At 41.0% G+C, this 24,762-nt stretch overlaps 1 protein-coding gene across 1 annotated transcript; it reads right to left on the reverse strand.

Annotated features, from left to right (window-relative positions):
- Positions 1–2,742: 2,742 nt before the first annotated feature.
- LOC129409727 (uncharacterized) lies at positions 2,743–16,518 on the reverse strand. The gene is made up of 8 exons (XM_055156251.1): positions 16,494–16,518; positions 16,017–16,172; positions 14,102–14,212; positions 9,251–9,406; positions 9,069–9,170; positions 8,957–8,994; positions 6,755–6,886; positions 2,743–3,040 (listed from the first exon to the last, which is right to left on the reverse strand). The coding sequence occupies exons 1-8, from the start codon at positions 16,516–16,518 to the stop codon at positions 2,924–2,926; spliced, it is 837 nt and encodes a 278-aa protein (XP_055012226.1). The 3' UTR covers positions 2,743–2,923.
- Positions 16,519–24,762: the final 8,244 nt, after the last annotated feature.

Raw genomic sequence — 24,762 nt, forward strand, 5'->3', positions numbered from 1 at the left:
GTCTTGGTTTAGTCCTGGTTTAGTCCTGGTTTAGACCTGGTTTAGTCCTGGTTTAGACGTGGTTTAGTCCTGGTTTATTCCTGGTTTAGACCTGGTTTAGTCCTGGTTTAGACGTGGTTTAGTCCTGATTTAGTCCTGGTTTAGACCTGGTTTAGTCCTGGTTTATTCCTGGTTCAATCTGTATGTGGTGCAAAAGTCCGGCATCACAGTTTAAGTCACGGAAACGGGAAACGTTATCTGTTTTTTCCATTATTCATTTAAACACAAACTCGAAAACTGAAAAAAAAAAATAATAAATAAATAAAAATCATTATCCATTCTTTTCATTTTGGTTTTGGAGACAAATAATGAAGAACATTTTTTTTTTTTTTTGTTTTCTTATTTTTGGTTTAATTTTGAAAAATGAATGAATGAATGATACACGGCCGTATAAAACAATAAAAAAATAAAATAAAAACACCAGGATCGTGTAGAGCGGGTTAAACTAATATTTTACGGTAAAAATGAGTCTGACAGCAGGAGCTACAGAGAGAGAGGCCACAGGTTTTCAACAGAAAGTGCGCTGGAGTGGAGTTGATGGAACCAGCGCCCGTACTCACTTCCTATTTGGAACGTGGCAGCTAGCCAGCCAGATGTGTCCATTTATATACAGTCTGTATGGGAGATGGAAGTAAAGGAGAGGTGTTTGAAGGTACAGTATATTATGACCAATTTTATTTTATTTTTACATTTGTTTATTTATGAGGAGACAATGCACATAAAAAAAACATGGAGCTACACAAAGAAGTCACATGTTTGTGTAAGTTATAGCAAAATTGCTCATTTCCACCTTCAGTCCCTGGACAGGTTGAGGTTATAAATAGCGTACATACCATATTTTTCAGACTATAAGTCACACTATTTTCATGGTTTGGGTGGTCCTGCGACTTATGTATTAAAATGTTCATACTTACGAGAGAGGGCGCTCTAGTCTTGTGTGTCAGAATCTGCTGCTCCTGTTTCTCCTGTACCACTGTCACTTCACTCTACTGCACATGGGCCCGGTCAAGCAGAAGTAAACAGCAAGGCCAAAAATTCAAGTTAATGCATCTGATATAAAAATGTATTGAACAGATACATATGTACTCTAGTTTATGAAACTGTTGACCTTTTTTCTGTACAATTTTTGGTTCTAAAGTTCCATATGTTTTAAACAGACCATGTATGAAACATGGAACAAAAATTATTTCACAAATTTCAAAGACCTGCAAATCATGTAAATAAATGGATGTATTTCATCATATCTTGTGTTATTCCATCTTTGAACTGTTGATGAAGGTACATGATTAAAAATAATAATAATTTAGCTTGGAAGGACTGACATATTTTATAGAAATAGTTTCCTTTCATTTTGAAGTAATATTAAAGTATTCAGAAGAAAAAAGTTGACAAATTATGCAAAATCCTGCACCTTCTACTTGTTTGCACAATTTCCCCTCCGTTACTTTTCCTTCCGTTACCATGACCTTTCTTAATAAAAAAATCTCATGACTCAAAAAGTAAGAGGTTTTTCAACCTAATCTTGTACCATATGGTAGAAAACTATATGAAGCAAATATTCAAACCAGTTTGTTAAGGATATGGAAGTGAGAACCAAGAGTTATCACTGTTTGGATTTATTGCCCAAAAAGTGCTGCATATTTCATTCCCTCCATTACCGATATGAGTTTTTTTTTTTTTTTTTTTTTGTCAACAACTTGAAAGAATATCACAGGTTTAACTTGACCCTGTTGGAGTGTAACTCTTTCCTACATTCTGATACTTTACTTATTTCAATAGTCCCTCTAGTTTCTGAATAAGAGACATTTGAATGTCAAAAATCTGCCCCTGTTTCCCTCCGTTACCACTTGACTGGACCCACATGTCTCCTGCAGAAAGAGCCTCTGTCCTGTCTGTATCATGTCAGTCGATCGCACCATTACTTCTGTGCCACTGAAAATTTTAATAACTAAACTTATAAAGACGACTGAGAAGACTGAACACAGATGCCCCCAAAAAGAAAATCATATTTTTCAGATTACAAACTGCAAATAGCAAAATCTGCAGCTGATAATTTTAATCAAGCAGCAGAAAGAAAGTCTGAAGTGAGCTAGAGACTGGAGAACACAGCTTCACGACAACCAGAAGGATGCACCATGCAACTTTTCTGGAAGTGACTGGATGGATGGACAAAGCCTGGACTTCAGTGACACTGAAACCATCCTGTCGGGATTCAGAAAGACCAGAATAATTCTAACTGGAACTGATGCTGAGTCTGACGACAGATACACAGAAGAGGAAGCGGTGCTCTGTTTACCTCCAGAGGTCACAGAGTTGTTCAGAAGTGACACCGAGGATGAAGAATTAAATGGATTTAGTGATTTGGAGTGAGATGGAGAGTTTGGTAAACTTGTTCTGTTCTGTTGTTTATGTTATAGTTTATCTGAAGAACTGTTGATATGTGACGTCAACAGTCTGTTGTTGTTGTTGTTACTGTATCTTGTCTTTCAACATGAAATATCGGTTCCTGGTCTCTGATTTTACCAAATAAATTTCCCCCCAAAAGTGCAACTTATTGTCCGGTGTGACATATATATGTTTTTTCTTCTTCGTTAAACCTTTCTTGGCTGGTGGAACAACTTATAATCCAAAAAATATAGTATATGAAGCCTCAGTTGTTAAAGAATTTCTAATATGTGTAAAATTCATCACGTTGAACTTCAGTGCATTTCCAAGTTTATTAATGTGACTTTTAAAGTTTAAAGTTAAGTTTTGAGTAGAGTAATAGACCTAAATATTCTACATTCCATAGAGTGGCTTGGCAAAATCATTTATAAAGGCAACATGTTTGTCCCATAACGTTGTGGGGTTTTTTTTGTTTTGTTTTTTTGTAATTTCTTCAATGTTACTTTGCCTGTGGCTGTTGAATGGGCAATGAGGCCAGGCTGTAGATATTGTTTTCCTTGGAAGGAGCAGGAGTGATTTCCACAGAACCAGGGATCTCTTCATACAATTGGTTTATCTGGAAAAAACAAAACAAAACAAAAAAACATGACATTTTAGACTAAATATAGGCGAATTTAAAGTGCATATGATAAGTTTTCACGTTTTACTAATTATGACTTGTTTTGGTGAGATAGTACCTGTGTAAATATTTAAAATAGTTTGTAGTGTGTAGTACATAGCCTATGAAGTAGCAGAATACCTCTACTTACACATATATGTAATTTAAAAATCCTATGTGAATGAACATGCAAGGAACACATTTTTCTAACACTTTAAACATTCATTAAACAAAATAAAGGTGTTACTTCTATGGGATGGCCTTTCATTTTAAAACTGCTAACACAATCTTTTAAAGGTTTCACTTCTGAGTCTTTGCTCTCCGTGGACTATCACAACATAATCAGCGCACATCCTGATAATGAAACTACTGCATGAATCACTCCACATACAATTTCAGGTGAGTAAATGGTGAGGGAAACAACTATATTGTTAAAAGCTCTTAAATGTTATTGGCAGCAAGTAAAAAGGCAATAACAAGGAAATGGCTTAAACCTGAGCAACCAACAATTGAGAACTGGATTGACATTGTGCAAGAGATCTACATGATGGAAAAGGTTTCATTTTTACTGAAAGTGCAGCTGGACTCATTTTACAAGATGTGGACTAGGTGGACAGAATATGTAAAGCCAGTGAGATCAGACTTCATATAAAACTACCTCATAGTTGCAATATTCTGTTAAATTGTGAAACAGGTTCCCTGGCTCCCCAACCTGTTCTGAGTTTGTATATGTTTTCAAAAAAATTGTAAGAGCAGGAACATGTGATTTAATTTTACACACTGCAAAATGTAATCTGCTTTTTCAATAAAAAGTAAATTTGAAAAAAAAAAAAAAAAGCTCTGAAATGTTAAAATTGCGGAATAGTTCTGGTTTAAACATTCAGTGCATGCTAATTGCAAGCAAACAACATTTTTTAGATCACTGGTTCAGAATATTTCTAGTTCAGTTTGTGTGTGTGTGTGTGTTTGTGTGTGTTTATATGCCTGTGTGTGTGTGTGTTTGTGTGTGTTTTATATGCCTGTGTGTGTGTGTGTTTGTGTTTATATGCCTGTGTGTGTTTGTGTATGTGTGTTTGTATGTATGTGTGTTTGTGCAAGTGTTTGTATGTGAGTGTGTGCGTGTTTGTATGTGTGTGTTTGTATGTGTGTGTGTGTTTGTGTGCGTGTATGTGTGTGTTTGAATGTGTGTGTTTGTGTTTGTATGTGTGTGTGTGTTTGTGTGTGTGTGTGTGTATGTGTGTGTGTTTGTATGTATGTGTGTGTTTGTGTGTGTGTTTGTATGTGTGTGTGTGTGTGTGTGTGTGTGTGTGTGTGTGTGTGTGTATGTTTGTGTGTGTGTGTTGTGTGTGTGTGTGTGTTTGTTGTGTGTGTGTGTTTGTGTGTGTGTGTTGTATGTGTGTGTGTGTGTGTTTATGTGTGTGTTGTGTGTGTGTGTGTGTGTGTTGTGTGTGTGTGTGTGTGTTATGTGTGTATGTTGTTTGTTGTGTGTGTGTGTGTTTGTGTATGTGTGTGTGTGTGTGTGTGTGTTTGTGTGTGTTGTATGTGTGTGTGTGTGTTTATGTGTGTGTTGTTTATATGTGTGTGTGTGTTTATTTGTGTGTGTGTTTATATGTGTGTTTGTGTGTGTGTGTTTATATGTGTGTTTGTGTGTGTGTGTTTATATGTGTGGGTGTGTGTGTGTTTATATGTGTGTGTGTGTTTATATGTTGTGTGTGTGTGTGTGTGTGTGTGTGTGTGTGTGTGTGTGTGTTGTGTGTGTGTGTGTGTTTATATGTGTGTTTGTGTGTGTGTGTTTATATGTGTGTGTGTGTGTGTGTGTGTTTATATGTGTGTGTGTGTGTGTGTGTGTGTTTATATGTGTGTGTGTGTGTTTATGTGTGTGTGTGTGTGTGTTTGTGTGTGTTGTGTGTGTTATGTGTGTGTGTTGTGTGTGTGTGTGTGTTTATATGTGTGTGTGTGTGTGTGTGTTTATATGTGTATGTGTGTTTATATGTGTGTGTGTTTATATGTGTGTGTGTGTGTGTTTGTGTGTGTGTGTTTATATGTGTGTGTGTGTTTATATGTGTGTGTTTATATGTGTGTGTGTGTGTGTGTGTGTGTGTTTATATGTGTGTGTGTGTGTGTGTTTATATGTGTGGTGTGTGTGTGTTTATATGTGTGTGTGTGTGTGTGTGTTTATATGTGTGTTTGTGTGTGTTTATATGTGTGTGTGTGTGTGTGTTTATATGTGTATGTGTGTTTATATGTGTGGGTGTGTGTGTGTGTGTGTGTGTGTGTTGTGTGTGTGTGTTTATATGTGTGTTTGTGTGTGTTTATATGTGTATGTGTGTTTATATGTGTGGGTGTGTGTGTGTGTGTGTGTGTGTGTGTGTGTTTGGGCAGCATGGGTGTAAACACAGTAATGTAAATATTGCATTACAACCTTAAAACACATAAGACACACACTGTTCCACTGATGTCACAGTGAACATACATCAGGCTGTGAAAAGATTTTTACTCTGCAAAATCCTGTAGCTCCTTTCCTTGTTGCCTCTTCCAGGTTGCTATTTGCTCATGAAAGACCAAGGTACTTGTAATTGTCCTCAACATCTGCTATAGTTCCCTCCATAGGTTCTAGCTGGTTTGCTCAACTTGTAAGTCACTGCTCTTTCAGATGGGAGACCTGGGTTCAAATCTTCCTTCTGACTTTGTGTAGTTTTTTTAAACTACATCATATAATTAAAGAATACAAACATTACATGGAACATACAAAGACAATGTAGTTGATCGTGCACATTACCTGTAAATGTCATGCAAAATGTTCACTTTATCTTTACTAGTTTTTCATCATATAGTTGTATGAGAAAAATGCAAAAGGGGAAACACTTTCAGGAGTAAACCACACATGACACATATTAACCTTATATAAAGATTTACTACAAAGACAGTGGTAAATTCTTTTTTTTTTTTTTTTCAGTTTTTTTCATATGGGTATACTGTATTTTTTGGAATATAAATCACACTTTTTTTTCATGGTTCCTGCTGTTATACTCTGGTACGGCTTATATATTAATATGTTCACACTGACAGCCTCGAGAGGGCGCTGTCGACCGCACCATTACTTCTGTACCACTGAAAATGTAAAACTTTAAACAAACTTATAAAGACAACCAAAACCATCCTGTCGGGATTCAGAAAGGCCGGACTAATTCTAACTGGAACTGATGCTGAGTCTGACAACAGCTACACAGAAGAGGAAGCGGTGCTCTGTTTACCTCCAGAGGTCACAGAGTTGTTCAGAAGTGACACAGAGGATGAAGAATTGAATGGATTTAGTGATTTGGAGTGAGATGGAGAGTTTGGTAAACTTGTTCTGTTCTGTTGTTTATGTTATAGTTTATGTGAAGAACTGTTCATATGTGACGTTAACAGTCTGTTGTTCTCTGTTCTGTTGTTATTACTACAACTTGGCTTTCAAGATGAAATATCGGTTCCTGGTCTTTGATTTCATTAAATAAATTTCCCCAAAAAAGTGCAACTTATATGTTGTTGTTTTTTTTCTTCTTCTTCATTACGCATTTTTTAGCTGGTGTGACTTACATTCCAGAGCAATTTATATTCTGAAAAAATACAGTAAGTAGTCTGATCTGTGAAATACACTTTAGTGTTGTGGGTAACACTTCAGTTTCTTACCCGTTCTTGTGCACTGGAGGCCAAGATATAGACCGTCTGTGTGGTTTTCTGGTGGGAGGAAGAAAAAGAAGTACAGTTTTCCACAGGACCTGGTGTGATCTGAGCTGGGATCTCCTCATACAGTCTGCTCATCTATAAAACATTCATTTTTTGTTTAACACATTGTGAACAAGCTACAATCTTGTCTAGTAAAATGTTAGTTATTAAAACTGAAAGAAGTTTTTGTCCTTGTTCCATAGTTTTAATCTCTGACACCTCTGGGACATTATGTTATAATTTGAACATTTTAAATCACAATATTAATCAAACATGTTGAAATGAAAGAGACAAGTCTGCTGACTTCCACGGTTGAAAACTCCAGTCCCATGACCTTTTTCACAGCAGTCAGAAGTATCACATTAGCACATAGCCAAACTTCAAACTTCAAACTCAATGGTTTTCTAAGGCACAATATCTGTGGAAATGTCTTGTGTATTCTCTGCCAGCTTAATAAATCTGTCTGCCAATTTTTTTTTTTTTTTTTAGCAATTCTGGGTCCAATTTAGGGTTCAAAACTCTGGGGCCTGGGACAACAGACTCCTTTGACCCCTGTCTAACATTATGGAAATGAATAACTTAAGAGAAACTTGTGAATTCAGTGTTTTGCACAAGAGAGACGCTGTTACATGAGCTCTCTGTAATAAACACCACCGACTGTACGATCTGTGACATCCTGATATAATAAAGCCATAAACACAACAGAATAGACTAAATAATCAAATGTTATTAAGAATTGCCCCTTGAGATGCATCATCTCTTTTTTGAGGGGCTCCTGTAACAACAATGAATGACTATGGACAAAAGTCATATACAAAACTTATTCCATCCAATCACATACAAGACAAATTCCATCCAATCACAAGACATGCTGCTCTTCATCCTTCTGTCCCACACCCCCAAGATCCCCACCATGAAACATAACATGTGCACAGGTCTTTCCTCATGCAGTCTACAAATCAAGCGTGTAGAACTATGATGGCCCTAATGCTTTTATTTTCCAATTCAGTCCAATTCAACTTTATTTGTATAGCACATTTAATAAACAAGAAGGCTTCCAAAGTGCAATGTAAAACATTCAACTTTAAGAAGTCAGCAGAATTATGTTCCAGGCAAAAGGAACTAATAGAAACAACACATAAAAGAATAGGTAAAAGAAGTACTAATAAAAATAAGTAGATAAAAACAGTAAATATATAAACAAAAAAATAAAATAACAGAAAAGAATAATAATGATGCATCAATTTTATATAGTGCTTTTGTGGACACTCTAAGACGCTTTACAGAGCATTATTCATTCATTCCACACTCGGTGGTGGTAAACTACTATTGTCACAGCTGCCCTGGGCAGACTGGTGGAAGCAAGATTGCCAACCTGCAACATTGACCCTACAACCACCACCATCCTCACACACACACACACACACACACACACACACACGCACGCACACACACCACTTTCATACTAGGCAATGTGGGTGAATTGACTGGCACCCCCCTGAGGCACCTAAAAAAAAAAAAAAAGAAAAAAACCACAACAGAGGATAACAGAGCTCACACGGTGTTAGGAGCCACCACTTTTATATAAACTCATTTTTATATAAACTTGGGTTTATCCAGATATGTTGTATTTAATTGTAAAATGTCTGAAAAAATGAGACTTTTAAAGCATTACAAGCTCTTTATGCCAAAATCGGCTGTGTTCAGAAACTTTCACTGAAATGACATATGTGGGATCTCATAGCTCCTTATGCTCCTGAAGCTGTGGAGTTTCCTTTGCTAAAGGAGCTGTGAAAGGAAGCATGCAGGCTCCTTTTCCTAACGCCTTCCTCACTCAGCGCACTATTCTGAGCTATTTGATGAATTCAGAACAGGACTTTCTCTGATCTGAATCCTACGTAAACCCAGGACCTACAGCCAATCATGAATCAGTGCTAGTGCAGCCTCTGCTGCTACAGGAAGTAACTGAAACATGTAAAGACGGTAAACAAACTCCTGTCTGACTAAAAGAATCACTAATTCTTGTATGTGTCCTGTCTGCAGGTTAAGACAACGGCACCAGGTTCAGTTGGGATTGTTAAGTACTTTTTAAAAACTGTGTTAGCGCAGAATACATACAGTTCCTTCAAGGAGTATTTCATTTCTATTTTATTTGTATTGGCTCACCTCTGGAATTTCACAGTCATCAGCAGCAGTTGGATCTTCTGTAAAAAAGTGTTAAATGAACCAGACGGATAAAAAAAAAAAAGTGCATTGTTTCCATTGGAGTGTGGCTCACCTGTTGGTCTATTGGTTTTCTTTTTCCAGCACCAAATCAAAATACTCCCTGATACAATAATCAGAATGGTGGTTACACTCACAGCAACATACTGCAGCACAACTGAAAGAGACACGTTCAGAAGTGTCAGTGAAACTCAAATCATGCAGATGTAATTCTGAACATCATTTTTCAGAAGCTACCAGACAGTGTGGATGAGTTGTGCTCCTCCTGAGGTTGCTGTGAGCTCGTCACTTCAGATGCTTCTTGTGTCCTTTGTGTCGTCTGTGCTGGTGTCACATTATGGAGGGATGTGGTGGGAGCAGCTCCGAGGGTCAAACCTGGTGTTGGGGTTTCCACTGCAAAGAAAGATTAAAGGAGACATGTTAAGAAAGCTGCACAATATAATGCAGTAAATGAACTTATTGTGCCAAAACGTACATTCAAATAACACAATAATATTGTTATCACAATGGAAAACAGTTATCAAATATAGCTTTTTGTTCCTCATATCATGCAGCCCTAATATTAAAGCTTCAGTTCAATTTTCAGACACACTAAGAAAGCTGCACTATATATCACAAAAAAAAAAAAAAAAAAATCAATACTATATGACTGGCTGGTGCAATAATCAACCTCTACAATAACATTTGACAGAAGTGTACTAAAGTAACACGGACAAAAATGCAGATTTGATTCATGATTTTTCTTCTTATTAGACTTGGGTTGTTCTTGGTTTTGTCTCTTGAATTTTTATTTTGACTTGTAATTGAAGGCATGTGCATTTTAACTTTAATGTAGCTAAAGTTGTTGTGCCAAAAAGTGTATTCAAATATCACTTACATATTGTTATTGTAATAGAAAACAGAGTTATAGAATACAACATATTAGTCTCATGTCATGCAGCCTTAATATTAAGATCAGTCTGAGCTTCAGACTTTTAAACCATGTTTCCTCTTCTCATTTACACACTCACTGTTGTATTTAGAGTGACTCTTAAATGTTTTGAGTTCTTACATTCTCTGGCTTCAAGACGTCATAGTTTCATTTCCCCTTACAGCTCATACTCACCCTCTGCTCTGGACTCCTGTTTTGTTGCTCACAAAATATGACACATGTAAGACTCTGCAGTGCCACACATCTGTTTAAACTAATCATAAAGGGCAATATTAACTAAGTTCTGAAAGTGAAAGTGCTTTTTAAAAAAATAAAAAATAAAATGAAATAAAATAATACAATAAAAAGCATATAGCCCTGTACAATGGTATGGCATTAAAATTAATCTATTTTTCATACATTAAATTGTGGACATTTTAATTGCCAGAAAATACTTGGGTTTGTGGTGTCACCTTTTGGTCTCTGGTTCACCTGTGAAGTAAAAAACATTTCAAGTAACTTTATTTCTCTTTTACTGGGAAAAGGTCGAGAGTTTGCAGCTCTGTCAACAAAGCAAAGGGTGGTTACTTTGAGGAATTTGAATGTAAAATAAACAAATAGGATGAAAAATTCAGTAGATTTAGTGATTTGGAGTGAGATGGAGAGTTTGGTAAACTTGTTCTGTTCTGTTGTTTATGCTATAATTATCTGAAGAACTGTTCATATGTGACGTTAACAGTCTGTTGCTATGACTAGAACTGCCTTTTAACAGGAAGTGTCGATTCCTGGTCTCTGATTTTATCAAATAAATTTCCACCAAAAAGTCCGGTATGACTCATATGTGTTTTTTAAGTTATTCATTATGCATTTTTTGGCTGGTGCAATTTATACTCCAGAGCTACTTATAGTCTGAAAAATGCGGTAATTGTTGTGTATGGATGTACTTGTGTTTAGCTGGTAGCTGATGTAGACGTGTGGGTATGTCTTGTGGGTGATGTACGTGTGTGATGTAAACTTGTGGGTGTAGGTAGACGTGTGGGTGATGTAGACTGTGTGGTATGGATGTGAGTCTGTGGGTGATGTAGACTTGTTGGTGATGTAGACGTGTGGGTGTGTGTGTGGTATGAGACGTGTGGGTGATGTAGACGTGTGGGTGATGTAGACTTGTGGGTGATGTAGTGTGGGTGATGTAGACTGTAGACGTGTGGGTGATGTAGACGTGTGGGTGATGTAGACGTGTGTGATGTGTGGGTGATGTAGACGTGTGGGTGATGTAGACTTGTGGGTGATGTAGACGTTTGATGTAGACGTGTGGTGATGTAGACGTGTGGGTGATGTAGACGTGTGGGTGATGTAGACGTGTGGGTGATGTAGACGTGTGGGTGATGTAGACTTGTGGGTGATGTAGACGTGTGGGTGATGTAGACTTGTGGGTGATGTAGACTTGTGGGTGATGTAGACTTGTGGGTGATGTAGACGTGTGGGTGATGTGACGTGTGGGTGATGTAGACGTGTGGGTGATGTAGACGTGTGGGTGATGTAGACGTGTGGGTGATGTAGACTTGTGGGTGATGTAGACTTGTGTGGGTGATGTAGACTTGTGGGTGATGTAGACGTGTGGGTGATGTAGACGTGTGGGTGATGTAGACGTGTGGGTGATGTAGACGTGTGGGTGATGTAGACGTGTGGGTGATGTAGACTTGTGGGTGATGTAGACTTGTGGGTGATGTAGACTTGTGGGTGATGTAGACTTGTGGGTGATGTAGACGTGTGGGTGATGTAGACGTGTGGGTGATGTAGACGTGTGGGCTGAGCCTTGCACAGAATCTTACATCTAACCTAAAAAAAAATAATCCTTTCACAAGTAAAATTCAGTTACATCAATCCACTGCTCCAAATGTGTTATTTTAGCTAAACTAGCAGCCAATAAATGTAAATATGAGAGTTAAATCCCAGTTAAGATTGCAAAATAAATTATAATGTTGTTAATAAAGTTAAACTAAAAAAAACAAAACATACAAAACACAAGTAAGAGAAAACTGTTATAAAGCATTCATTTCAGTCGTGTCATTCATAAATGACACAGTTTAAGTGTAGTAAACATTAGTGGCCAGTCGAGGGCACACTACAGCAGCTCTGTTTACGAGTATTTAATATAGGGAAACTTGTTGCTATTAAAATCTTATTTCTTTAAAGGGCCCATCTCATGCAAAATCAAGTTTTCAGAGCTTTCTACCTTCTAAGAGTGATGTGTGGGCCTTGTATATGTACCTGAAGTGGTTTTTAGATTGATTCTGCGTTTTTTTTTAAACAAATTGCAGCATTTTTCTACCACCCTCCCAAGTGACAACGAACTAAAGCTGCTACAACAATGATGTGGCCAGCTACACCTATGATGGGTTTGACGTCGCCGGCTCCACCGCCTCCACCCCACATCGACTGACAATTCCCACATAAACACCTAAAGAAAAGCGACAGCATAAACTCATTGTTCTACACTGCAGTGAACACGATATAATAAGTTTATCTACTAGTGCGATTAATACTTTACCAATCAGTAATGTTCAGCTGATGTGGACGTGGTGCTTGAGCTTCGTGCTCCTCAAAGTCCTCTTCCAATTCCGGGTCCAACACATGCGGCTGAACGCGCTGTATCTCCGTGATGAATAAAAGTTTATTTCTACCGCTATCAGGGTGCACGCCTGTCTCCCCCTCCCTCCCTGAGATGGGCGGAGGAAGGGCGGCTCACTCGCCTATGTCACATTTGGAGGGCGGAGCCTGTGCTTTCTCAGGACGGGCGAGGGGATGAGCAATAGTTGGCCTTTCATAGTTCCTGGTCTGTGACTGTCTCCAAGAAATCAGTAAGATTTCAGAACATAATGGTGTAATGGATGTTCCAAAACCCAAATTGTGCTTGTTTATGGGCAGAAGATACAATGTGAAAAGAGTTATTTTACATGAGATGGAACCTTTAACTTTAAAAACAACACTAATGTACAAAAGATATACAGTGTTTGTTTATATAAATGCTAAACTATGTGGAAAAGATAATGAGACATGACTTTTGCTGGACCTCTAATTGCACTGGTTTTTATGTTAGAAACCTTAAGTGTCCAGTACCAACATGGGGGACATTCTGTTGGAACGTGCTGCATGGGCTCAGAACAGTGGTGCAGGTTCTGTATGTAGCAGTGCGCGCCTGCTGCCTTCTGCCACCAGGTGGCGCCTGGGCTTATAAAAGGGCACTCCCCGTAGCGTCTCGTTCTCTGACCTCGGCGCACTTCCGGGATAAGGCTCCGCCTTGTCACGCACAGGTAAACAACTGCTGTTCTCTAATTACAATTACAATTTTATAATTTAATGTGTGGTTTTATTGTAGTGCCACCGCTCCTAGAGTTCCGATGGCCCGATCGAAGTTATGGCTTGTGAGTAAAGCTCCTGTGTGTATTTGCTGTTGATCGCTACTAGCGCCACTGTGAGCCGCTGTCCACGGTTGGGTCGGTGTTGCTGTCAGATGCCCCGGCTGCTCGGCGTCAAGCCTCGTGGATGTAGAAGCATGTGTTTTGTGGTACGTTGGCTGGTCACTGGTTTAGGTTCATGTATGGGGCTACTACCAAGTGAAGGATAAAATATAATGTTCTTTGCTTTGTTTTATTGTGTTTTATATTGTAAGGACAAAGTCATCGTACAGCTGCTTTTGTGAAGCCCTTAATCGGCAGTTATGTGAACAGTGAACAGTCTACTCTTAAAGTTAAGATAACAAAAGGGAAACAAATGAATAATGGTAACAATAAATAATTTCATGTTTTGTAAGTCACTTGTCTCTGTCTATCAATTAACGAACCTGTGAGCCTTATTTTAGATTAGCAAATTTAGTTTAAATTTCTGGGCTATGCCCATTGGCGTTGTTGGTTTTGTTAAATTATATTACGTTGGGTTTCCCTCCTAAACCCTTTGTGTCGCCACATGTATATTTCTCTGACCATAAGAAAAGTTTGACTAGGTCTCGCTTCAGGCATGTTTTTGATAAGGGAGCAATGTTATAAAATGGTAAGAAAGATGTTGCATTAAACCCCATCTTTTAACATTATGGTTGCTAGGTAAGAGTGATGAAATGAGTAAGTAGTCTAACCTGTGAAATACTCTTTAGTGTTGTGGGTAACACTTCAGTTTCTTACCCGTTCTTGTGCACTGGAGGCCAAGATGTAGACCGTCTGTGTGGTTTTCTGGTGGGAGGAAGAAAAAGAAGTACAGTTTTCCACAGGACCAGGTCTGATCTGAGCTGGGATCTCCTCATACAGTCTGTTTGTCTGTAAAACATTTGATTTGGGTTTAACACGTTGTGAAAAAGCTACAATCTTGTCTAATAAAAGGTTAATCCTCCTGTGCTTGTTTCTGGTATATAGTTTTAAACTATGACACTTGTGAACCACTATGTTATAATTTATACACTTTTTAATATTCATATTCATCAAAACCATTTGCCGTAATGAAAGAAACAAATCCACTGATTTCCGCGTTTGAAAACTGTAGAGCCCAATGAGAGCTGACGTCACCGTAAACATCACAACAAAGTACCACACAGCTGTCAACAACTCAGATGGACAGCAACAAATCACACTAGTAAGTAGCAGATTTTTATATTTTTTTTTTTTTCATTTGTACCAAAATGACTAGGCAACACTCACAAATCCTACCTATCACAGTTTAAGAAAAAAAAAAAAAGAGAGAATGAAGTAAGTACAGAGCAGAGGACAGAGGCTGTGTACTGGTGGCAGGAGATGAACGGCAATATATGTATGGCATGTAGAAAATAAGTGATTTAAGTTTGCTCAAAAATGCACAAATCACTCCAACTCCACTTCAGGAGAGGGGAAATAACTATAACATTGCTAAATGCTCTGAAAAGTTACTTTTACATAAAAGATCTGCTTTACAACATTCAGTGCCTGCTACTAATAAGCAAACATTTTTGGATCACTGGTTCAGAATATTTCTAGCTCTCTTAAAGTTTTTTTTTTTTTTTTTTATTAATGGGCACTATATCACACATTTTAAAAGGAGCTGGATAAGATTTTTTAAATAAATTTCCTAAACATTATGTCCCCAGAAATGAGAAACAATGTTCAAATCAAATAGAGTTTTACTGACAGCAGTTATAATTATAATATAATGCACATTTTTTGGCCAAGTTGTAATATACTGTATGTTTGGTTCTCAAGATGATTATTCAATCAGAAAGCTGAATGAGCCTCACATGGGTCTCTAGTTTAAACCTAAAAGGACTTTCTCTGATCTGAATCCTACCTAAACCCAGGACCTACAGTCAGTCATGAATCAGTGCTAGTGCAGCCTCTGCTGCTACACTAGATTCTGTCCATGCACTGAGAACGAAGGAAACTTGTACTGTACATGCTCTTTGGTAAAAGTTCACTCTGTCATCAGTTTTAAACGGGTTTTAAACATGTACTGTTGTAGTGATGAGTCTTGTAAGCTGCTTCAGTGTATAGGACATGTCACTGCACTGACGCATGACACTTCTGAGAAAGACTACAGGAAGTAACTGAAACATGTAAAGACAGTAAACAAACTCCTGTCTGACTAAAAGAATCACAAATTCTTGTATGTGTCCTGTCTGCAGGTTAAGACAACAGCACCAGGTTCAAATGGGATTGTTAGACCCTTTTTAAAAACTGTAATTGCGCAGGCTACATAGAGTTCTTTTAAAGACTATTTCATTTTTATTACAAATAAATAAATAAATAAACTACTGCACATGGTTGGGGGTCAGTGTATTGGCTCACCTCTGGAATTTCACAGTCATCAGCAGCAGTTGGATCTTCTGTAAAAAAGTATTAAATGAAGAAGAAGACAAAAAAAAGTGCATTGTTTCCATTGGAGTGTGGCTCACCTGTTGGTCTATTGGTTTTCTTTTTCCAGCACCAAATCAAAATACTCCCTGATACAATAATCAGAATGGTGGTTACACTCACAGCAGCATACTGCAGCACAACTGAAAGAGACGTGTTCAGAAGTGTCAGTGAAACTCAAATCATGCAGATGTAATTCTGAACATCATTTTTCAGAAGCTACCAGACAGTGTGGATGAGTTGTGCTCCTCCTGAGGTTGCTGTGAGCTCGTCACTTCAGATGCTTCTTGTGTCCTTTGTGTCGTCTGTGCTGGTGTCACATTATGGAGGGATGTGGTGGGAGCAGCTCCGAGGGTCAAACCTGGTGTTGGGGTTTCCACTGCAAAGAAAGATTAAAGGAGACATGTTAAGCATAATCAACTTTTAAAGCAGAAGTAACTTTTCAGTGATAGAGCTCCCCCTGCAGCTTCCCTATGAAAATACATGGTCAGGTGAAATCAATGTAGTCAACTTTATATTTAACAATTATTATATCTGTTTTAAGGCTGTAAAATCCCTCACCACACACTTAATACACTTTTCTCACATAGGACCTTTTTTGCAGCCTTCTTAAAACGTATTGCTGCTGTCGTCCTTTTGTTATTTTTGTCCTTTATGAAATGAATGAACAAAGATGAATTTATTCCATAATGGAGTTTACAGCACCGAGTCCTGCACGGGTCCATTTTTGGAGACCCGCACCCGAGCAGTATAACACCACACCCACCCGTCAGCCCGAGATTATATCAAACTTTTGTGCTGCCTACACCATGGACTGAACCAAGACTAAACCAGGACTAACCCAAGACTAAACGTAGGACTGATTCCAGGACTGAAACAGGAGGACTAAAGCAGAACTGAACTAGGACTAAAACAGAACTTAACCAGGACTGAAACAGGACTCACTGTCGGAGCAGGCTTGGAGGTGACTGCAGGAGAAAGGACCGGCTCAGCTCTGCACCTCACGGAAGTAAATGTGGCCGTCGCCTGATCGCGCTTTGTGGACAACCTGCTCCGGGGGCTCTCTTAAGTCCAACATTAGTCCTGGTTTAGACCTGGTTTAATTCTGGTGTATTCCTGGTTTAGTCCTGACCCGCTCGCATACCTGCCCGTAAAATTCCAGAACATTAAAACCCGCCCATTTCAGCAACTATTTCCTGCACCAGACCCGGTGCAGGACTCTGCCCTTCCTTCAGTGTGTCCAGAAGTTTTTTGTGCGATGGTTAGCACCTTCCTCTGCCTTTTGGGTGTGACCGCAGGAGCCTTTGTCAGTGCAGAACGTTTTGTCGACATTGTGGGTTTTGTCAGGCAGAAAACTTGCAAACATTCAGCACTTCAGAATCACACTGATAGAGAGCGAACATTTATGTACATTTGGCAAGTGAACGCATTCTGTACTGTACAGGAGACACGGCACAGAGGAGATTGATTGACAATGGTCTACAGCCCCTTAGCCAATCAGGACGCAGGGGGAGGAACACAATGCGCCTTCATACACTGAAAAAAAACATGCAAAATTGTACCAAAAAAATCTGCAATAAAACCGCAATATAGCGAGGGACAACCTGATAAAAAGATAAAAAAATGTATCAATCCCCTCATCCCCTCTCTAAATAACACTTCACAGTTCTTCTCACTTTGGATTTTGATGTCACCAAACTCATGTTTACTAAATCCATGAATAATTCATGACTCAAACAGAATAGGTGAATCTTTGGCTCTTTCACCTACTTGTCTCATGAAAATGTTATTGCTTTACTGGAATGTTCCACAGTATCACACTAAAAAGAAACTACACTATGACATTTAACTCTCATTTATTTAATTACAGATATTTTTATTCCATCCATTCATTTTCGTCCGCTTATCCGGGGCTGGGCAGCAGCCTAAGCAGGGACTCCCAGACTTCCTTCACCCCAGACACGTCCTCCAGCTCCTCCGGGGGAACCCCGAGGCGTTCCCAGGCCAGCTGAGAGACATAGTCCCTCCAGCGTGTCCTGGGTCTTCCCCGGGGCCTCCTCCCTGTGGGACATGCCCGGAACACCTCCCGAGGGAGGCGCCCAGGAGGCATCCGAAACAGATGCCCGAGCCACCTCAACTGGCTCCTCTCGACGTGGAGGAGCAGCGGCTCTACTCCGAGCTCCTCCCGTGTGACTGAGCTCCTCACCCTATCTCTAAGGGAGCACCCAGCCACCCTGCGGAGGAAACCCATTTCAAGCGCTTGTATCCGCGATCTCGTCCTTTCAGTCACTACCCAGAGCTCATGACCATAGGTGAGAGTAGGAACGAAGACTGTCCGGTAAATCGAGAGCTTCGCCTTTCGACTCAGCTCCTCTTCACCACAACGGTCCGATACAGCGACCGCATCACTGCCGAAGCTGCACCGATTCACCTGTCAATCTCACGTTCCGTCCTTCCCTCACTCGTGAACAAGACCCCGAGATACTTGAACTCCTCCACTTGAGGCAAAGACTCCCCACCCACCTGGAGAGGGCAAGCCACCTTTTTCCGGTCGAGAACCATGGCCTCAGACTTAGAAGAGCTGATCTTCATCCCAGCCGCTTCACACTCGGCTGCAAACCGCCCCAGTGCACATTGCAGGTCCTGGTTCGATGAAGCCAACAGGACAACATCATCCGAAAACAGCAGAGATGAGATCCTGTGTTCCCCAAACCGGACCCCCTCCGGCCCCTGACTGCACCTAGAAATTCTGTCCATAAACACAATGAACAGAACCGGTGACAAAGGGCAGCCCTGGAGGAGTCCAACATGCACCGGGAACAGGTCTGACTTACTGCCGGCAATGTGAACACAGCTCCTGCTCCGGTCATACAGGGACCGGACAGCCCTTAGCAAAGGGCCCCGGACCCCATACTCCCAGAGCACCCCCCACAGGACACCACGAGGGACACGGTAGGTTGGGCAAACTCCCATGAACCCTCGAGCATGGAGAGTGTAGAGCTGGTCCAGTGTTCCATGGCCAGGACGAAAACCACACTGCTCTTCCTGGATCCGAGGTTCGACTATCGGCTGGATTCTCCTCTTCAGTACCCTGGCATAGACCTTACCGGGAAAGGCTGAGGAGTGTGATCCCCCTATAGTTGGAACACACCCTCCGGTCCCCCTTCTTATACAGAGGGACCACCACCCCGGTTTGCCAGTCCAGAGGTACTGTCCCCGACCGCCACGCGATGTTGAAGAGGCGTGTCAGCCAAGACAGCCCCACAACATCCAGAGACTTAAGGTACTCAGGACGGATCTCATCCAACCCTGGAGCCTTGCCACCAAGGAGCTGTCCAACCACCTCAGTGACTTCAGCCAGGGTGATGGATGAGTCCACCTCCGAGTCCCCAGACTCGGCCTTCCTCCTCGGAAGGACGTGACGGTGGGATTGAGGAGATCCTGAAAGTATTCCTTCCACCACCGGACAACGTCCTCAGTCGAGGTCAGCAGCTCTCCCCCGCACTGTAAACAGTGTTGGTGAAGAACTGCTTCCCCCTCCTGAGGCGCCGGACGGTTTGCCAGAATCTCTTTGAGGCCGTCCGATAGTCCTTCTCCATGGCCTCCCCGAACTCCTCCCAGCTCCGAGTTTTTGCCTCCGCGACCACACGGGCTGCAGCACGCTTGGCCCGCCGGTACCCGTCAGCTGCTTCAGGAGTCCCCCGAGCCAGCAAGGCCCGATAGGACTCCTTCTTCAGCTTGACGGCATCCCTTACTTCCGGTGTCCACCACCGGGTTCGGGGATTGCCGCTGCGACAGGCACCACAGACCTTACGCCCACAGCTCCGAGCAGCTGCATTGACAATAGAGGCCGAGAATGAAGCCCCCTCGGACTCCATGTCTCCAGCCTCCCCCGGAATCCGGGAGAAGTCCTCCCGGAGGTGTGAGTTGAAAGTCCCTCTGACAGAGGGCTCTGCCAGACGTTCCCAACAGACCCTCACTATACACTTGGGCCTGCCAGGTCTTTCCGGCTTCCTCCTCCGCCAGCGAACCCAACTCACAACCAGGTGGTGATCAGTTGACAGCTCAGCCCCTCTCTTCACCCGAGTGTCCAAGACACGCGGCCGGAGATCAGATGACACGACTACAAAGTCGATCATCGACCTCCGGCCTAGGGTGTCCTGGTGCCACGTGCACTTATGGACACCCTTGTGCTCGAACATGGTGTTCGTTATGGACAAACCGTGTCTAGCACAGAAGTCCAATAACAAAACACCGCTCGGGTTCAGATCAGGGAGGCCGTTCCTCCCAATCACCCCTCTCCAAGTGTCACTGTCGTTGCCCACGTGGGCGTTGAAGTCCCCCAGGAGAACAACGGAGTCCCCGGTCAGTGCACTGTCTAGTACCCCTCCCAAGGACTCCAAGAAGGCCGGGTACTCAGCACTGCTGTTCGGCCCGTAGGCCGACACCACAGTGAGAGACCTGTCCCCGACCCGAAGGCGCAGGGACGCGACCCTCTCGTTCACCGGGGTGAACTCCAACACACAGTGGCCTGAGCTGTGGGGCAATGAGCAGGCCCACACCAGCCCGCCGCCGCTCCCCGCGGCCAACGCCAGAGAAATGGAGAGTCCAGCCCCTCTCAAGGAGTTGGGTTCCAGAGCCCAAACTGTGCGTGGAGGTGAGGCCGACTATATCTAGTCGGTAACGCTCAACCTCCCACACAAGCTCAGGCTCCTTCCCCCCCAGCGAGGTGACATTCCATGTCCCCAGAGCTAGTCTCCATGCCCGGAGATCCGGTCGTTGAGGCCCCCGCCTTCGACTGCTGCCCAGATCTCTCTGCACCGGCCCCATATGGATCCTCCTGCGGGTGGTGGGCCCACGTAAGGACGGCCCCACGTCGCTCCTTCGGGCTGAGCCCGGCCGGGCCCCGTGGGGGAAGGCCCGGCCACCAGGCGCTCGCTGACGAGCACCCACCCCAGGCCTGGCTCCAGGGTGAGGCCCCGGTGACGCCAATCCGGGCAATGTAACTGGCCTCTGTAGTTTGTAACGTAATCCATTAAATTACTTAAAGTGAGTAACATAATCTGAATACTTTGGATTACTTGATTTGTTGTAGAGAAGCAAAGACCAGGAAATCTTCACATAAGATGTTTTATCTGCTAAAAGAAAATAAAAAGTCCAGACTTTACTTAACCAAATAAAAATATTATTGATAGAAGAGGAGGAGACACGTCCATGCAGCATGGTTTAGTCCTGTTCAATCCTGTTTTAGACCTGGTTTTAGACCTGATTTAGATCTAGTTTAGACCAGGTTTTAGTCCTAGTTTAGCCCTGGTTTAGGCCTGGTTTAGTCCTGGTTTAGTCCTCGTTTAGACCTGGTTTTAGACCTGGTTTAGATCTAGTTTAGACCTAGTTTTAGATCTAGTTTAGACCTGGTTTTAGACCTGGTTTAGTCCTGGTTTAGACTTGGTTTTAGTCCTGGTTGAGACCTGGTTTTAGACCTGATTTAGTGTCCGGCAATGAGTGGAATTACTGAGAAGAAAAAAAAAAAAAAGGGATATAGCCCAAAATGTGAAAACAGGAACATACCGCTGTGTAATCCATTTATTTCAACAAAGTAACTGTAATCCAATTACCACTCACTGAAACAGTAACTGTAACTGAATTCAGTTACTCATAATTTGTACTCTGATTACGTAATGCCGGTACATGTAATCTGTTACTCCCCAACACTGCCAATAACATAAAAAAAGTTTATGTTCAATTCTGACCTCTATAAATAAATACATTCAAATACTGTAACAGAGGCAACTGGAAACAACAGGGAATTTCATTGGACAAGTTCAATGATTTTTCATTCATTTGTTCTTTTTTTTGAAAATGATGTGAGTGATATATATATATATATTTTTTTTTTTTTACATTGATATGAAGAATGATGATGGGAAAGGAGCAGATAAGAAATGTAAATTCTTGTTTTTTTGTCAACTCCTTTTTAACATTTAACAGCAATACTGCCACTTTAGCTCACAATACCATAAAAAGTGAAAAGTCACAATGGTTTGGACAAATGATAACTACTCAAGTACATGTAAGTAACACTATAGTCAGGTTAGAAAATATAACAAATGTATTTTAGTTGATGTGTCTATCTAACAGGAGAATATGACACACTTACACTGAAGACAAAATGAGGATTTCTTTTAGGTTCATATCTAGATTGTCTTCCAGTTGCCGCTATTCAAGAATGTGGAACTTTCTCATGACATTGTGTTTTCAAAGGTCTGCAAATGTAAAAACAAGTAGTACACAAGATGCAACTTCCAAATACTCACCGACAAATATAATCAAAGAGGAACAGACTTTCATGCTGATGTGATGTTCTTGACACAGGAACTACTGTTGCTGATAGTGATAGTCTCTGCAAAGACTCTTGAGCAGGAAATTGTGACTTCGATGTCATCTCCTTCCTTTCTGTAGGTGCTATATTACTCTTCTGTGCACCTCAAGAGCTTCTGGTTTTCAGTAGAGGGAGAAGGAAGGGTGCAGTTTTGAAATGTATTTGTAGGGCCTTTTGCAGGGATGTACGGTCAAATAAGAGGCGATGGTAAAGACTAAGGTTTGCGACAGAGGTGCTGAAAAAGAAAGCTGAACTGATGTAGAGTTTCAGTCTTCTGCTGCTGGGTTCGAGAAGGAAGGGAGGGAAAATCATGTAATAAGACTATTTCCTGGTCATAGTTGCCCACAAAGTTTCATAGTACATAATACTTACCATATTTTTTTGGACTGTAACGCACACTTAAAATCCTTAAATTTTTTCAAAAAACCACAGTGCGCCTTTTGTATTAATTCTTGTTGTGCTGACTGACCTTGAACCGATTTTATGTGGTACACAGCTCTTAAAAATCGGTCAAAATGTTTTAGTACAACTTTGGTAAGCTAAGAAGCTGCACCACTTGATGTATTGTTGGAGCCTTATAGTAGTCAGGAGCCTCGTGGTGTAATGGCAAAATACCGTATTTTTCGAACTATAAGTCGTACTTTTTTCATGGTTTGGGTGGTCCTGCGACTTATACTCCGGTGCGACTTATGTATTAAAATTTTTTCCTGTACCACTGCGACTTTGCACTCTACTGTGCATGCCTCCTGTAGAAAAAGCCGCTGTGTCGCTGCAAATAGTGAAATATTCAGCCGAAAACGGTAATCGAGCAGCAGAAAGAAAGTTTGGAGTGAGCGAGAAACTTGTGATTAACTGACAGAAAGCGAAGATGGACACACAGTTTCACGGCAACCGGGCGGGTGGAATAATTCTAACTGGAACTGATGCTGAATCTGACAACAGCTACACAGAAGAGGAAGTGGCTCTGTGTTTACATTATGGATCTATGGTTTATCTCCAGAGTTCACGCAGAAGTGACACCGAGGATGAAGAATTCAATGGATTTAGTGATTTGGAGTGAGATCATGAGTTTTGGTAAACTTATGTTATGATGTTTATGCTTTAATCATCTGAATAACTGTTAATATTATACGTTAACATATTAACGCCTGTTCAGCCTGTTGTTCTCTATTCTGTTATTATTACTATAAGTTATAGTATAACTTGCCTTTCAAGATGAAATGTTGGTTCCTCGTCTCTGATTTTACAAAATACATTTTCTTAAAAAGTGCCACTTATTGTCCGGTGTGACTTATATGTTTTTTTCTTCTTCATTGCACATTTTTGGACTGGTGCGACTTATACTCCGGAGCGATTTATAGTCTGGAAAATACGGTATATGTCTGCATTGGCATTTATGACATCAATGAAGTGCTACTGAGAATATATGTCCATTCATATATACGGCCTATGTGTATGACCTGGCACATAATAATAATTCTAATCTCTGAAAAGTTTCACATGAACCATCTCCAATGTGATAGAAGCACAGAACAGACTCACCATCAGCAGAACATCCTCTGTCACAGAAAGAACAATCATATTCTACTGACAGAAGCTGAACCACATCAGTGCAAGAAGAGAGCTGTTTTTTTCAAAGTTTATAGTTTATGCAAATGAGCCATGTGGTTTTAAGTTTCTGTAAATCGTAAACAAATGTGCCAAAAGCTGCATTAAATTAAACACATTATTACTCAATGTATGATTGACTCCTCCTCGTGGTAAATAAAAAAAACAACCTTAAATAAACAACCCACATTCATATTCATAATACACAATGGATCGTGGATGCCTGGGCTAAAGGATCAGTCTCAAGTGTCATCCGTTGTGCCTTAAACACCAATCTGGAAAATGTATAAACAATCATAACTGGGTTCCCCCACCTCTTCCTCTTCTCACTTGTACTGTTATTATTTCCACAGTTGTCGTTATTCTCAACATTGAGCTTATCCCTCCAATACACCATTAAGAATCTCTACTTAAATACACACATTTAGTCATAGTTTACTGATGCTGAAACCTCACACTCTTACTCATACATACACAATCTTCCACACACATGCACACACATACTTTACACCTTGTCTGCTGTGGCGGTGTATGCACTGTACTGTATTTGTCCTGTCTAATGTCTGTGTGCATGTTGTATGTTGCAAATGAAATGAAATAACGTAAACGTAAACACATATGCGCAAAGCTGCATTAAACACATTATCTCAATGTATATTGAAAGAAAGTGGAGTACAGGAAATGTATGTAGTGTGGGAGCAGCGACGACCAATCAAAGCCTTTATTGTCTGTGTCGCTTCACCTGCTGTCTGTGTCGTTTCGACTCGTAGTTAGAAAATTTCGGAGGTGCACGTCAGTCAACGCAGAGGCTCTAGTGCTAGGGGGTACGCGTCGACACAGACTCTCTGCAGACAATTTGACGCTGGACCGTAAATTGGCCTTTATGTGTTGGACCCGGAATCGGACGAGGACTTTGAGGTGCATGAAGCACAAGCACCGCGTCAGCATCAGCTGAACATTACTGATTGGTAAAGTACTAATA

This window comes from Boleophthalmus pectinirostris, unplaced genomic scaffold (assembly GCF_026225935.1).
Source record: "Boleophthalmus pectinirostris isolate CB_2022bp ecotype Guang Dong unplaced genomic scaffold, ASM2622593v1 HiC_scaffold_20, whole genome shotgun sequence".
NCBI classification, from domain to species: domain Eukaryota; kingdom Metazoa; phylum Chordata; class Actinopteri; order Gobiiformes; family Gobiidae; genus Boleophthalmus; species Boleophthalmus pectinirostris.

Bases quoted from the DNA above. Each gene is read 5' to 3' on its own strand.
- LOC129409727 (XM_055156251.1), bottom strand. From the start codon at position 16,518: ATGGACCCGTGCAGGACTCGGTGCT. The intron at 16,173-16,493 runs GTAAACTCCATT...CTTTCTTTGCAG, and splicing joins CCCGTGCAGGACTCGGTGCT to TGGAAACCCCAACACCAGGT. The intron at 14,213-16,016 runs GTAGCTTCTGAA...CTGTATGAGGAG, and splicing joins CAACTCATCCACACTGTCTG to ATCCCAGCTCAGATCAGACC.